The sequence below is a fragment of the Erpetoichthys calabaricus genome, chromosome 12 (genome assembly GCF_900747795.2).
Source record: "Erpetoichthys calabaricus chromosome 12, fErpCal1.3, whole genome shotgun sequence".
Taxonomy (NCBI): domain Eukaryota; kingdom Metazoa; phylum Chordata; class Cladistia; order Polypteriformes; family Polypteridae; genus Erpetoichthys; species Erpetoichthys calabaricus.
The window spans coordinates 2,586,194-2,601,927 of NC_041405.2; the positions used below are offsets into that span (position 1 = coordinate 2,586,194).

At 40.2% G+C, this 15,734-nt stretch overlaps 1 protein-coding gene across 2 annotated transcripts; it reads left to right on the top strand.

Annotated features, from left to right (window-relative positions):
• Window positions 1-2,263: 2,263 nt before the first annotated feature.
• Window positions 2,264-10,540, top strand: LOC114643278 (zinc finger protein 345-like). Of its 2 annotated transcripts, none has more exons than XM_051935143.1 (5): window positions 2,264-8,515; window positions 8,726-8,791; window positions 8,892-9,047; window positions 9,506-9,604; window positions 10,039-10,540. In XM_051935143.1, exon 1 carries the CDS (start codon window positions 2,542-2,544, stop codon window positions 4,942-4,944), a length of 2,403 nt encoding a protein of 800 aa, XP_051791103.1. In that variant the 5' UTR covers window positions 2,264-2,541; the 3' UTR covers window positions 4,945-8,515; window positions 8,726-8,791; window positions 8,892-9,047; window positions 9,506-9,604; window positions 10,039-10,540. The 2 variants fall into 2 exon arrangements, with proteins under 2 accessions (XP_051791103.1, XP_051791104.1); XM_051935144.1 differs by having other exon boundaries at window positions 2,264-7,885.
• Window positions 10,541-15,734: the final 5,194 nt, after the last annotated feature.

Sequence of the window (15,734 nt, forward strand, 5' to 3'; positions counted from 1 at the left end):
TTAAAGATTGATAATAATGCAGGTATAAACAGACAATAACTTTATATAAGGATAACGTTTACCCCCACGGGTGGAATTGAAGAGTCGCATAGTTTGGGGGAGGAACGATCTCCTCAGTCTGTCAGTGGAGCAGGACGGTGACAGCAGTCTGTCGCTGAAGCTGTTAATGTTTGATATGTGCCATCTGTTGGAATGACAAATGCAATACACTTTATTGCTACAGACATTTGTGATATGCCATCTGTTGGAATAACATTGACATAGCTGCCAGACAGAAGCACAGATACACGGACATCTGTCCTTTTATTAAGAACAGAAACACAAGAACATGGTTGGAATCTTGTTAAGGGCACATTTTGCACAGATGTTAGAAAGTTTTCCTCATGCAAAGAACCACAGGTACATTAGAACAATCAGGACGAGAACAGGCCATTCAGCCCAATGAAGCTTGCCAGTCCCATCCACTTAATTCTTCCCAAAAACCATCAAGTCAAGTTTTGAAAGTCCCTAAAGTCTTACTGTCTACCACACTGCTTGGTCTATTATTCCAAGTGTCTGTTGTTCTTTGTGTAAAGAAAAACTTCCTAATGTTTGTGTGAGATGTCCCCTTAATAAGTTTCCAACTGTGTCCCCATGTTCTTCATGAACTCATTTTAAAGTAACAGCATGTATCCACTGGACTAATTCCCTTCATCATTTTAAACACTTCAGTCAGGTCTTCTTTTGTTTATTCTGTAAAGGCTCAGCTCTTTTAATCTTTCTTCATAACTCATCCCCTGTATCCCTGGACTCAGTCTTGTTGCTCTTCTCTGGACCTTTTCTAGTGCTGCTCTGTCCTTTTTGTAGCCTGCAGACCAAAACTGCACACAGTAATCCATCCATTATCCAACCCGCTATATCCTAACACAGGGTCACGGGGGTCTGCTGGAGCCAATCCCAGCCAACACAGGGCACAAGGCATGAAACCAACCCCGGGCTTGGTGCCAGCCAACCGCAGTGCACACAGTAATACACACATGAAATGAATGAGCAAGTGGTATGGTAGAGAGTAGGACTTCAGGGACCTTCAGATCGAGAGTTGATGATACTTTAGAGAATCGAGGTGAATAGAATGGATTAGCTTCTTGAGCAGCATGGTCTAATCTCATTAAAATGATTCTAATGTTCAGGTCTCCACCATTACACAAAAATTTCCCTTTACAAGGAATGTTTTTTAATACTCTTTTTTTTTAATCTTATGAACCACCATGAAACTCAATTTCACGTGTCTGTAGAGCAAGGCAGGGATGATTTTCTCAGCACAGGCCCCTAACATCTGATCATCTTCATGGCCATTTCAAGTACACCCAGTAGAGTCCAAAATGGAGATGAGATGTTGGTCTGTCAGTCAGTGTCACAGCTCACGCTGTGTGCAGACGCTGTCCTCACTGGAAGGGGTCCCACGAGGTGTCCTGGACTGTTCACGTGTTATGGACTACTCAGCCTATCACGAGTGCTGCTCATGTGACTTCTCGCGCTATCCTGAGGATCCTGGCTCCAATACAAAAACAAAAAGAGAACCTGAAGTAGTTTGAAAAGCCCAAGAAAGGTCAAAAGGCCATTCCTTTGAAGGTGTACTGTATATTTTTTCTTTTTTCTTTCTACATCATTTGTATGAAAACGCACTCTATAAATAAATGCTGTTGTTGTGATGGAAAGCACCGCTATGAACGAGGAAGGAACACACATGCGCATGCGGACAAGCATTTGACGTGAAGAACTGCTTGAACCCCATTTTCATTACTCAGGACTCCTTTTTATTCATTGGCTGCCCTGAAGCTCACGCTCTACATTCACTCGTCTGTTCCTTTCTTGTTCATGAGAGTGCTTTCCAGTAGTGGATGATTTAAAAGATTTTTAGTGAAAGTACATGTTTTAGATGTTGTGAGTAAGAGGCCGGGTGACTTTGCATGACACGAGTAACCAGAGGGTTTTTTCATGGACATTTCATGAACATTTTGACCTTGTTTGCTGTTGTAGGGCATTGGTCCCCTACCACGACCGTTGAATCATAAACTTTCTGCATGAAAACGTGAGATTCAATTTTTTTCTTGGCCATCACTATAAAGCACGTGAGGTTAGGGTTAGGGTTAGTGTTAGGGTGGAATACTCCATTAAGGTTATATTAGTAGATCCATTATAAAACCTCGAGTCAGAATTTTTCCGCGACACACATTTTTTTCGGCGTTGACTTTTGGTCTTCTGACACACCTTTTGACTTTCCAGTTCTGATCTTTGTTTATGTCTCTTCACCTGATCGTTATCCCTGAGCACTGCTAAATTTTCCCGTTTTAGCAGTACAATATTTTGTTTCAATTTTTCCTGTGTTATTTGTTTATTTCAGACTTGCCTTTTTATGTATTTAATTTGTAACAAACTGTTTTCTATAATCTAAAGAACGGTTGAAGAGTCGTAGAAGAGACATTGCGTAATTGCTAACATATACAGTGTGTTGACTTGTATCTTTTTCCTACAGGCCTTTGCGTCCAAACAGCAGAGTCAATGGCTGGCAACGATCTGACCATTCAGGGAGCTGCCGACATTCATGCTTTAAAAACCGAACGGGAAGTCGTTGAGCAGGCTTCTGGTTGCATTAAGCAAGAAGATAATCTAGTGGCGTTAACTGGGATTGCAGTTGATTGTGTGAAGAATGAATGCTTCGGCACTGAAAACATTAAAGAGGAGATCTCTGAAGTGGTGGTTACTCCCGAAGTAAAAAGGAAGAGACTGACTATTGATTGTATGGGTGGAAAATCGGTGAAATATTATGACCTTGGAAAGACTGTCAAGCGCTCTGTAAACATTAGGAATCGTGAGCACAGTAATGTAGACATTAAATTACATCTGAAATCCGAACACGTGAATTCATCAAATTTTAGAAGCCATCAGAACATTCACCCTGCACCGATGACCTACCGATGCTCTGAGTGTGGAAATTCCTTCACGGGAGCCAAACAGCTTGAACTCCACATGAGAATTCACACAAAGACGAAGCGGTACCAGTGCACCATATGCAAGAAGTCCTTTGTTTGGGCTTACCAACTTAAAATCCACCAGAGGGTTCACACGGGAGAAAAGCCGTACCTGTGCACGGTGTGTGGAAAGACTTTCCGAGAGACTTCCCACTTTAAGCGACATCAGAGAATTCACACCGATAAGAAAACCTATCAGTGCTCGGAATGTGGAAAGATGTTCCGGAATTCGGTAACCCTTCAGGAACACCTGAGCATTCACACCGGCGAGAAGCCCCACCAATGTGGTGTTTGTGGGAAGGCCTTTCGGAAGAGTTCAAGTCTTCAGCTGCACCAGAGCATTCACACGGGTGTCAAACCTTTCCAGTGTGCTGAGTGCGGGAAGACCTTAAGGGATTCTGTAAGCCTTAAACAACATCTGAAAATTCACACTGAAGAAAAACCTTATCAGTGTCGTGAGTGTGGGAAAGCTTTTAGGATTTCCGCCAACCTGACAGAACATCTGAGAATTCACACGGGTGAAAAACCATACCAGTGTACCACATGTGGAAAAGCTTTCATCCGGAATATCCAGCTTAAAATCCACCAGCGAATCCACACAGGTGAAAATCCATACCAGTGCACTGAGTGTGGAAAATCCTTCTCCAGGGCCTCAAACCTTAAAATCCACCAGAAGGTTCACACGGGTGAAAAACCTTACCAATGCACGGTATGCGGAAAGACGTTCAGACAGACGTCAAATCTTAAATTCCACCAGAAAATCCACACCGGTGAGAAACCGTATCAGTGTAAGGAGTGTGGAAAGTCTTTCAGACAGACTTCACACTTTAAACGGCACCAGAGAATTCACGAGGAGGAAAAATCCTACCCATGTTCTGAATGTGGGAAGACTTTCAGGAATCAGGGAAGTCTTGAAGGTCACCGGAGCATTCACACAGGTGATAAGCCGTACCAATGTACAGAGTGTGGAAAGTCTTTTAGGAGAAATACACGTCTTAAACTCCACCAGAGTATTCATGCAGGAGAAAAACTGTACCAGTGTTCAGAATGTGGCAAAATTTTAGGGGACGCAGTAAGCTTAAGGCAGCACATGAGAATTCACACTGGAGAGAAACCATTTCTGTGTACCGAATGTGGAAAAACATTTAGGACTTCTGCCAACCTTAGGGAACACCAGAGGATTCACACCGGTGAAAAACCATACCAGTGCAGTGAATGCGGAAAGAATTTACGGGATTCGGTAAGCCTCCGACAACACCAGAGGATTCACACCGGAGAAAAACCCTTTCACTGTACTGAGTGTGGAAAAGCTTTCAGGAATTCTGCACATCTTAGGGAACACCACAGAACTCACACTGGTGAAAAACGATATCATTGTGATGAATGTGGGAAGACGTTTCGAGATTCGGTAAGCCTTAGACAACACCAGAGGATTCACACCGGGGAAAAGCCATATCACTGTAACGAGTGTGGAAAAGACTTCAGGAATTCTTCCAACCTTAGGGAACACCAAAGAATTCACACAGGAGAAAAACCTTACCAATGTACTACCTGCGGAAAATCCTTCACCCGGGGTATACAACTTAAAACCCACCAGCGAATTCACACTGGAGAAAATCCGTTCCAGTGCGCTGAATGTGGGAAGTCCTTCTCCAGGGCATCCAACCTTAAAATCCACCAGACGATTCACACGGGTGAAAAACCGTACCAGTGTACGGAGTGTGGAAAGACTTTCAGGCAGACTTCAAATCTAAAATTCCACCAGAAGATTCACTCCGGTGAAAAACCATATCAGTGTTCAGAGTGTAAAAAGACTTTCATCAATTCGGTAAGCCTTCGACGACACCAGAAGATTCACACAGGAGGAGCAAATATCCAAAAAACTGGCGTCACTAAATTACCTGACTACACCAGTGACCGTGATTACCTTTAACTGGTGGATGTATTAGGAATTGATGTATTCTGTTCATATTTCTTAACATGATGATGGAAGATGAAGAAGAAGAAGGGTTTTCTTTGTCTGCTGTCACTGATATGAGTGGTCACTTTCTCAGTCCACCTGTTGGATTGTCACTTATAAAACAAGAAGAGGGACAAGATAAAGAGTTGGAGAGTCACCACAACCACCCAGATTAATGATGAGATGGAAAAAGTAACTGTAAGTAGGATCAAAAGTGAAATAAATGGACTGAGGGGGTCAGTCGTTTAGAGAACATCACTCCTGGTGAGTAGATGACAGATGTGTGTTCTTAACTAAATAATGACTTCCGGGTCAGATTGTGGATATGTGACAACAAAGATGGAATAGTTGAAACTTTCTGGGATTATACAGGAAGTGATGTCACTGCTCTTCTTTATGCTCTTCATCATTTCTATGGGTAAAAAGGGAGAAGAACTCAGTGAATGCGCCCTCTCCTGGTCAGGAGTATCTATGACATTTTCAGCAGAGCCCTTCAAGCACCCCCCCCCTCATAATTGCGCATGCCTGACACAGTTACATCATGTAATGGTTATCTGTTGAAGTGCTCTGAGGTTTACTCAGGTAAGGAAGACATGAATTTGAAGGTAAGGCAGCTTAAGTCACTGATCCTGGCACAGCAGATTGGCAGCATGTGGTACAGTCATGTGAAAAAGTAAGTACACCCAATGGAAGTGGTTGACTTTAACATGACATCCACAGGCAAACCTTAGATGTTCATGCAAACAGTGCCTACAGATAAAGGTGACATACTTGAATTAGAATACAAGGAAAATTAGCCTTTTCAATAATTTATTCAACAGAAAGATCAATAGATGTTATGGTCTACTAGGGAAAAAGTTAGCCCATGCCAGCTTTAGAAGCTGGTATTGCCCCCTTTAGCAGAAATTAATTCTTTTAGGCATTTTGTGTAGCTACTTTCCAGTCACTGACATTGACTCGCTGAAATTTTGGACCAGTCTTTCATGCAAAATTCCTTCAGTTAAAAGATGTTCACGCGGTTTTCTTGTATGTCAAGTGTGGTTTAGATCGCCCCACAACAATTCAGTGGGGTTCAAATCAGGGCTTTGACTCGGCCAGTCTATGACCCTATGTTTCTCCTTAATGAGACAAGACCTGGTGGATATGCAAGTGTGCTTTAGGTTAAAATTGTGTTGAAAGGTTAATTTCCATTTCAGCTTCAACTTCTGGACTCCTCATGCACACTATGATGTGATGCATAGTTTGCTCGGTGACTGCAAGCTACCAAGACCCTGAGGCAGCAAAACAACCCCACACAAGAACATTACCACCACAATGCTTCACAGTTCCTATGAGGTTCTTCTCCCGACATACTGCCAATTATGTCAACTGTTACTGTGGTCAAACAACTCCATGTTCGATTCATCCATCCAGAGCACATTGTTCCAAAAGGTCTGGTCTTTGCCTAGATGTTCAATGGAGAACTCTAGTCTTGCTGTAATGTTCTTGTTGAACATGAAACTTTGTAGTTGTTGGAGACTTCTTTAAGTATCAAACAGTCAGATCTTAGGCTGGATTATCTGTACCAACAGTCATTTGAAATTGATACCACTTGTAGAGAGATGATTTTGTCTTGGGCCATCTTTTGAAATCTCATGCCAGATTCCAGTCCTAGGTATCAACAACCTTCTTTCTGAAGGCCTTAGAGAGCTCTTTTGATCTTGGCATGATGACAGCACACACATCAATAGCGAAGAGAACACCAAACCCTCGATATCCATGGTTTAAATAAGACAGTGAGGTCCACCTGCAGACTCCCTAAGGAGGTTCTAATCAGTAGCACCTAAGCTGGAAAACCTGATTCTAATTAGGTGGATTTGAAGTGGTGATAAATGGAGGGATGGATGTTCACCACATGAGAAATCTGCAGTGGCTTTTCTTTAGATTATGAGAATCAATACACCACACCAGTTTGATGTTCTTTTCTTCAAGAAGATCAACTTTATCTGTAAGCTCTGTTTGCATGAAGATACTGTTTGCCAGTTCAGGTTTGTGGAAAAAGTGCACAATTTCCATTGGGTGTACTTACGTTTTCACATGACTCATGTATTTGTTAGCCCATAAGAATTCCACTGTACTTGGACAATAAGGAGCCTACAAGCCTATAGTGCTATGGGGTAGTCAGGGATGAAGTAGCAGTAGAGGGCATCCCAGAAGAGGGGAAAAACTTAACTTGTCCTGGCAGGGAGGCCAAAAGAGGACAAAGTAATTGCAATAAATGCTCAAGGTGGTATGTAATGAGGAGAGGAAGACAGGGAATGTAGGTGACCTCACATTCCCCCTCACATTAAATAACTGCCTGCATTAATGCCCCCTGTAGTATTTCCTGACCCTTATGAACAGAAAAGAGGATTTGTGGGGTCTTCCTTCAAATACTCTAATACAAAGAAACTGAGAGTGACGGGTCTTCTCGAATTATACTTCTAGCAAAAATGGAGGGCAGGAAGTTATTTCAGAAGAGGAAAAGAGGCGTTTCAAGGTAAGGTGCAGCCCCAATACTGTCCACGTTGCACTGTAAAAAATGAATCATGAGGCTTGTAATTTTTATTAAAAAAATTGATGTAATCATTAAAAATAATGTGCATATTTAATTAAAAAAATAGGTTTTCTGTTTTTCTTATAATATATTGAGAACATTTCACTAATAAAATTAAGAAATAAATTGTACCTATTTTTTTAAGGAAATGAGTGCAATTTTTAGGCTTAATTTGAGGAACCATTTAGGTTAAAATTTTAAGGAAAAAAGGCTTCATATTTATTTTAAGAGAATTGGTCCAATTACCCGGGTTTGACTGAGTCACCTTCATTTGAATCTCAACGGCAGTGATCAGACGGCGTTTTGAAGGAGCAGACGAACAGTGGAAAATATTAAGAGGTAAGTTATAAGCCCCTTACTAATTTTTACATTTTATTTTGATTTCTTAAATAAGCTCCTCAGGACACCGCTTATTCACGCTAGTGCAGGAATTGTTTTACACTTATTTTTGAATCTGAACGACAGTGATCATTTTGGCATGTGAAACAGTGACTATGTTGAACCAGGCGTTTTAAAATAAAGGTTTACAATTATGCGATGTTATTTGATGTGAAAATCTGAACTCGAGCTCATTAGTCATAACTCCTCACATGCACGTGCTGAGGCTAGAATGGACATGTTGGTCGCTAAAGCAAAAATAATTATGGCCATGCATCGAGCTTGATAGATGGGGCAGTTTCTATGATTATACTTAAAAACTTTTAAGAGTGTTGATGTGTTTATATATTCGCTTCAAATTGTAAAGATGTATTAAATTAGCTTTTAATCATTTCACGCAATATATGCATTTTTTTCATTCATCCTCTACGTTAGAGGGCGCCCTCTTAAAAAAAAAAAAACAAGTCACAAACACCATAGAAGCAACACGATGACGTTCCAGGAATTGATATGGACATAACCATGCTTTTGACTAGTTGAAGAATACAAACATCTTTGCAATAATTAAGGCATTATCAGTCTCCACAAAGAGTAAGATATATCTATAGCAATTTACATTTTTCTTTGATTAATCTATGTAAAATTCGACCTGTGTGAAGTTATTTGAACACATTTGAGATTTACTATAATGCAAATTTATTTAAAATTAGTCTTTAGCAATATTTAAAAATGTTTAGACTTGTTTAGCATTATTGGGTGTCTAGGCTTAAACCATTCCAATTTCATGATTTTGGTGATTAGGTTGAATTGTGCCCGACAGTTGCAGAATTTAAAGATCGCTGGCCTGCTCTGTTTGACATTCTCCAGGTAGGGATTTTACATTTTGTCATTAAATACCATCACAGATAATAATGTGGTTGTCAACTGAACATAATTATAATCAGTGTTTGTGTGTTTCATTTTTTAGATTAATGAAGAGTTTAGGAGAATTACTACTCTGCACCTTGAGCCAACATTTATTAAGATGTTGGATTACTACACTCCTAAACTTTTCACAATATTTTCCTGCAAAGGAGGAGCACTCGCACAGATTTTGAAGAAGAAACTGGGTGCCATACAGCAGGTATTTTAATTGGTATTTTTTATTATTATTTGATTGATATCCATCCATCCATTTTCCAACCCGCTGAATCCGAACACAGTCATGGGGGTCTGCTGGAGCCAATCCCAGCCAACACAGGGCAGGAAACAATCCCGGGCAGGGTGCCAACCCACCGCAGGACACACACAAACACACCCACACACCAAGCACACACTAGGGCCAATCTAGAATCGCCAATCCACCTAACCTGCATGTCTTTGGACTGTGGGAGGAAACCGGAGCGCCCGGAGGAAACCCACGCCAACACGGGGAGAACATGCAAACTCCACGCAGGGAGGACCCGGGAAGCGAACCCAGGTCCCCAGGTCTCCCAACTGCGAGGCAGCAGCGCTACCCACTGCGCCACCGTGCCGCCTTGATTGATATTGCTTCATTATTATTGGGTACTATTACTAATTTCTACACTTTTGGTGCCTTAGACCTCACATCAAAACATAGAACAGACAAGAGATGTTGTCCTCCGTTGCTTGGTCAATTACTTGGGTGAAAAGGAGGAAGACCTCATCCAGGAGTACAATGTAAGTGTCTAAAACTATTTCAGATATTTATTGTTTTCAGAAAACTGCATTTAGTATTTGTTTTCCTTTACAAAAACAGAAATACATCTTAAACATAAGTATGTTCCTCATGTAAAAAAATTCTTGCACTAGTGTCAGCAATATAAATGAAATAAATTAAACAATGTCAACATTTCTGAAAACATCATGTCCGCCATTAGCCATAGTATACTTCAGTTTGTTGTAGTGTCAGTCTCCATAGTCCACTGAAACAAGTTTTGGGGAGTTAGTGTTTTACAATGTTACAAAGATATGAACCTAGAAATGGTTTACTGTACTTCCTTGAGGTATCTGCATTTTAAGTTCTTACGAGGAAAAACTTGTTTGAACATCTTACACAAATTAACTACATAAATAACAGATCTTCATAATAAAATGTTATGTTTGTTTTACAGTATGAAAATGAGGATGTGCAGCAAAGTCTACTGCAGCAGGTAATGAAAATTACTGTCTGCAAGAAGGATGACCAGGAGTTCTTTAGCATTGTCTTGGAGGGTGTGCAAGTCATGACTGGCTTGGGAAATCTGACTAGAGCCTGCGCAATTCTTCTTGGATTCACATATGCACTAAACCTCACCTATCCCAAACAACTGAGGAACACGTTTGAGGCCTTTCAGAAGCTCTTCTTGGAACTGGACGTTTGCAGGTTTTCCCCCAAATTACAATCTCTCAAAAACAAACTTGTGTATTAGATTGTGAGAGACACATTCCATTGTTACCAAGTTTTGGTGAAAATGCCCAGGTTGAGGTTTGAGATTGTTCTGCAGCTTGTTCTACAACAGTTTATCTGGTTTGATGCTAAACAGTTGATTTCAATGACATAAATTGTGAGTTACAAACTGTTTTACAAATTGTTTTTGTTTTTTCTTAAAAATGCTGTAAATGTTATATACACTATTTTACAAAGTGTTTACTATTTTGATACCAGTGTAACATGGAATAAAAGCATGTTTAACACCAAAATGCATTATGTATTCATTTCATTATAAAATGTTTTTTATATTATTAAGTAATTTTCCTTAATACATATGAGTACATTTTGTTTTATGTGCTTAAACTAAAAACGATTATTCCACTAATAATGCTAAAATCATCATGTCTCTGGCTAAATAATTTGGGATGCTTTACATGATTTATTCAAGTAGATTCTGCTAGGGAAAAAAATCAAGCCGTAAATACTACTTAAAAATAATATGCGTCTGGCTAAATAATTTAGGATTTTTTACATGATTTATTCAAGTAAATTCTTCTAAAAAAATCAAGCCTTAAAAACTGCTTAAAAATAATATGTGCAATATTGTTACCATATTTTTTTTAAGTAGATAGCACATAAGATTTTTTACAGTGTGGGACAGCATGGGAAATACTAATGAAAGCAGAGTGGAGTGAGATGGCAGCCAAAGGGGCTTCTTCAAAGTACTGAATCAAGGTTTGCATACATCTACTTATATGAGATGTCAGTTTTTAACTTTTAATAAATTTGAAAACCTTTCTGGAAACGTCCTCATTTTGTCACTTCAAAAAGCGCACGTGCAATCTTCGTTTAAGTCACCGCCGCGCACAGTGTTTCGGGCAAAAAAAAAAGGCAGAGTTGTGCTTTTGTCTGCGCTGAGCTGCAGGTGACATCTCGGCTAACATCAATAGCTTCTTCTTTAACAGCGTGTCCTGTAACGTGCGCCGGAGACTGCGGGCTTCCGTGTAAACTACAGGCTCGGCGGTCATAGCTGAGCGCACGGTGAAGGCGAACTCCTGAGCGGAGTGAACAGCAGTGAGATCATCCCACAGCAGTGGCTCCAGGAAAGGCGATCACTTCAGACTTATAGAAGCGCCGGTTTGGGGTTTCTGATTCGTAAGGGACTCGCATACAATCATGGGGCCCAAATATCCAATTTCAAATGCAAACAAACTGTTCATACAATGAAATGACTCTTTGTCAAGCAAAGGTGGAGCCACGCAACCCAGTAAAGAATCAATGTATTTAGTCTGCCAGCCCATCAAAAATGAACTGATTTTTTTTTTGCCCGTTACCACGAGGACGTTTTCTTTTGAGTAATAAGAGGAAGATATTAAAAAATCCCCCCCACGCGGGACTTACCCGTTTTAAATTTCCACTGCTTTGCACATTAGTCATACATGCAGCGCGTGTTCTGCGTGGGTTTTTTCGAACTTACTAAATGGAAAAAAAAGCACAACCTTTGTGAATTCTTTTGTTTTCTTTTTTCCACGCTTTTTATGGCAGCACTTTAAAAACTTTTCTGTTCGTTGTTCCTTCGAACTTTCACAGCTTATTGCGGTAGCTCAACTGATCTTCAAAGGTAAGACATTTACCAGGCTTAATTATTTTATACATTTAAGCATCATTCGCAGTTTGTTAGACTTGCTTCATGCTTATTTATTTATTTTTTTAACTTTGACTGAAGTATAAACATTGGTAATTTAAGATTACATTGAAGTTGTTGTCGATCACATCTTGCTTTTCTGGGGTTTTTGATAAGGCACTATATGAAAGGCTGGGGATCAAATTAAAAGGGAAAAAGGTAAATTCAAGGTATGGTGAATAGCTGGGTGCAAAATTCGATTAAAAAATAGGTTGTGCTGAGTGGAACTTTTTCAGGATTACACATCTTAAAAATCTTGTCTCTTTAAGAGCACTTTGTAGGGATGTTTGGATGCTCCCTGAACCATTGCTTGAAAGAGAACCATTTCATTCTGTAAAGTGTTCTTTGTATATGCGTTTGAATTTTTGGGGGTTTCGAAAAGGTTCAACAGACAAAATACAATCATGGACTGTCTAGCATGCTGTAAGATCAAGAAAACCTGAACGGAGCCGGCGTGATCAAATACAGCGAGACCCCTTTAAAATCAGGAAACCCATCAGTATTTCAAAAGTCTTTTATCTGTTCATGGAATCTGTTACAGATCTAAAAGACTAAAAAGGTTCTTACTGGAACACTCAAGTGGATGCTTCTTTAAAAAATGGCTAAGACATGTCTTTAAAGGACCGCTTTGGTGGTGGTGGTGGTGACCAGCATGGGTCAGTGCTTGACAGCAAACTAAATGAAAGGTCAGATAATGAACACTCAGACTGCTGCAGAGGGACTTGGACAGCCTAACATCTCTCACAGATTTGTGGCCGATGAAATTTACTGTAAGTAATGAAACAGAAATTTAAGAGTTTGGAATTAATAGGAAACAAAAAAAAAAAAACTCCACGGTGGATTAATAAAGACTTAAAAAAAGAAGTTGGAAAGGAAAAAAACTTTTTTATAAGGCATATAAGACTAATGACTGCAAAGTGAATCATAGAGCGTATGAGAACATGTGGGCAACAATTAAGAAGGATATCAGGAAGGCTAAAAGACAGTTGGAGAGGAATAGAGCAGATAAGGCGAATGAACACCCTAAGAGAATATTTCAGTATTTTGGAACAGTCAGGGAAGAGGTGAAGTGCATCAGAAATAGTGAAGGGGAATTAAAAGATACAGACAGTGAAATAGCAGATGACCTAAACTTGCATTTTTCTGGGGTCTTCACAAGTGAGCAAGTGGATAACCTCAGAGCAGTAACAGGGACTACTAAGGAGGTACTGAGGGATTTGGAAATGGTAGAGAGAGAAGAGCTGCTCAGATTAAATAAGCTGAAATCAAACAAATCACCAAGACCAGATAATATTTATCCTCGTGTTCTTAAGAAGGCTAGTGAGTGCAGATATAAACCCTTGACACATATTTTTAGGATGTCACTGTGCACTGGAAAGATTCTGAAGGACGAGAAAATGGCAGATATCATCCCATTATATAAAAAGGGTGACAGGGCAGATCCAAGCAACTGTAGGCCAGTAAGCTTAACATGAAACATCACAGGAAAATTAATGGAAGGAATTATTAAGGATAAGATTGAGCAACACCTGGCAAGGACAAGAGTTATTAGGAACAGTCAGTGTGGGGTCAGAAGAGGGAGGTCGTGTTTTACTAACATGCTGGAATTCTATGAGGAGGCAACAAAAGGATACGATCAAAGTGGGATTATGATATTATTTATCTGGACTTTCAGAAAGCATTTGATAAGGTGCCACATGAGAGATTGGACATCAAATTAAAAGAAGTGGCAGTTCAGGGTGATGTTTGTAGATGGGTGCAGAATTGGCTCAGACACAAGAAGCATAGGGTGATGGTGCGAGTAACCTCATCAGAACTGGACGATGTTAAGAGTGGTGACCAGCAGGGGGCAATGCTAGGGCAGCTGCTATTTTTAATATATATAAATGATTTAGATAGGAATATAAGTAACAAGCTGGTTAAGTTTGCAGATGATACCAAGATAGGAGGATTAGCAGATAATTTGGAATCCGTTATATCATCACAGAAGGACTTGGATAGCAGACAGGCTTGGGCAGACTTGTGGACGATGAAATTTAATGTCAGTAAATGTAAAGAATTACACATAGGAAGTAAAAATGTGAGGTCTGAATACACAATGGGAGGTCTGAAAATCGAGAGTCCAGGATTTAAGAGTCATAGTGGACTCTAAGCTATCGACTCCCAGACAGTGTTCAGAAGCCATTAAGAAGGTTAACAGACTGTCAGGTTATATAGCGCCTTGATGTATAGAATACAAGTCACAGGTGGGTCTGCTCAAGCTTTATAATACACTGGTGAAGCCTCATCTGGAGTCCTGGGTGCAGTTTTGGTCTCCAGGCTACAAAAAGGACATAGCAGCACAAGAGAAGGTCCAGAGAAGAGTGATGAGGCTGATTCAGGGCTACAGGGGATGAGTTATGAAGAAAGATTAAAAGAGCTGAGCCTTTACAGGAGATGAAGAGGAGACCTGACTGACTGAAGTGTTTAAAATGATGAAGTGAATTAGTCCAGTGGATCGAGACTGTTATTTTAAAATGAGTTCATCAAGAACATGGGGACACAGTTGGGAACTTGTTAAGGGTAAATTTCACACAAACATTAGGAAGTTTTTCTTTACACAAATAACGATAGACACTTGGAATAAGCTACCAAGGAGTGTGGTGGACAGTAAAACGTTGGGGACTTTCAAAACTCGACTTGATGTTTTTTTGGAAGAAATAAGTGGACAGGACTGGCGAGCTTTGTTGGGCTGAATGGCCCGTTCTCATCTAGAGTGTTCTAATGTTCTAATACACAATAGGAGGTCTGAAACATGAAGGTCCACCTTATGAGAAGGACCTGAGAGTCGTAGTGGACTTTAAGACAGTGTACAGAAGCGATCAAGATGGCTAATAGGATGTCAGGTTATATAGCGCCTTGTTGTGTGGAGTGCAAGTCCAAGGAGATGATGCTGAAGTTCTATGGTAGTGAAGCCTCACCTGGGGTATTTGTGCTGGTTTGGTCTCAATATTGCAAGAAAGACAAAGCAGCCCTAAAGGTTTAGAGAAGGGCAACCTGCAGGATTATTCTGAGACCAAAGATTGAAGGATTGAAATCTTTTCAGTTTAAGATAATGGAGATTAAGAGGAGACATGACTGAAGTGTTTAAAGTTATGAAGGGAATGAGTACAGCAGACCCCAGCTGTTATTTTAAAATCACTTCAGCAAAAATAACAGGACACATTTTGCACAAAAAATTTTCTTCACTCACTTGACCAAGTGTGGTTGAGATTGGGACTTTAATGGACGTTCAAATGTCGACTTGATGTTATTTTGGACAATTGAGGTGAATAGGATGGACAAGCTTTTTGGGCTGAATGGCCTGTAATCATCACAATTGTTCTAATGTTCGGATACTGAGATGCTTCCTTTATAGTTCATTATGACACAAACAGATTCAGCCCATGGCTTGTCAATTCTATTCATTTGAATTATCCAAGGGAATATCATGTCAAAGGGTGGCACATGGGGGTTTATTTTCCAGATATTTCCTATATGGAGTCTGCATGTTCTCCCCATGTCTACATGGACAACATGCAGGTTAGGCAGGCTGGAAATGCTAAATTGCCCCCTGATGTGTGTTCATGTGTTTTCACCCTGTGATGGACAGGCGCCGTGTCCAAGAATTCTGGATGATAACTGGGAGAGGATCCAGCTAACCCGGACACTGCCTTGGATAAGAGGGTTTGGAA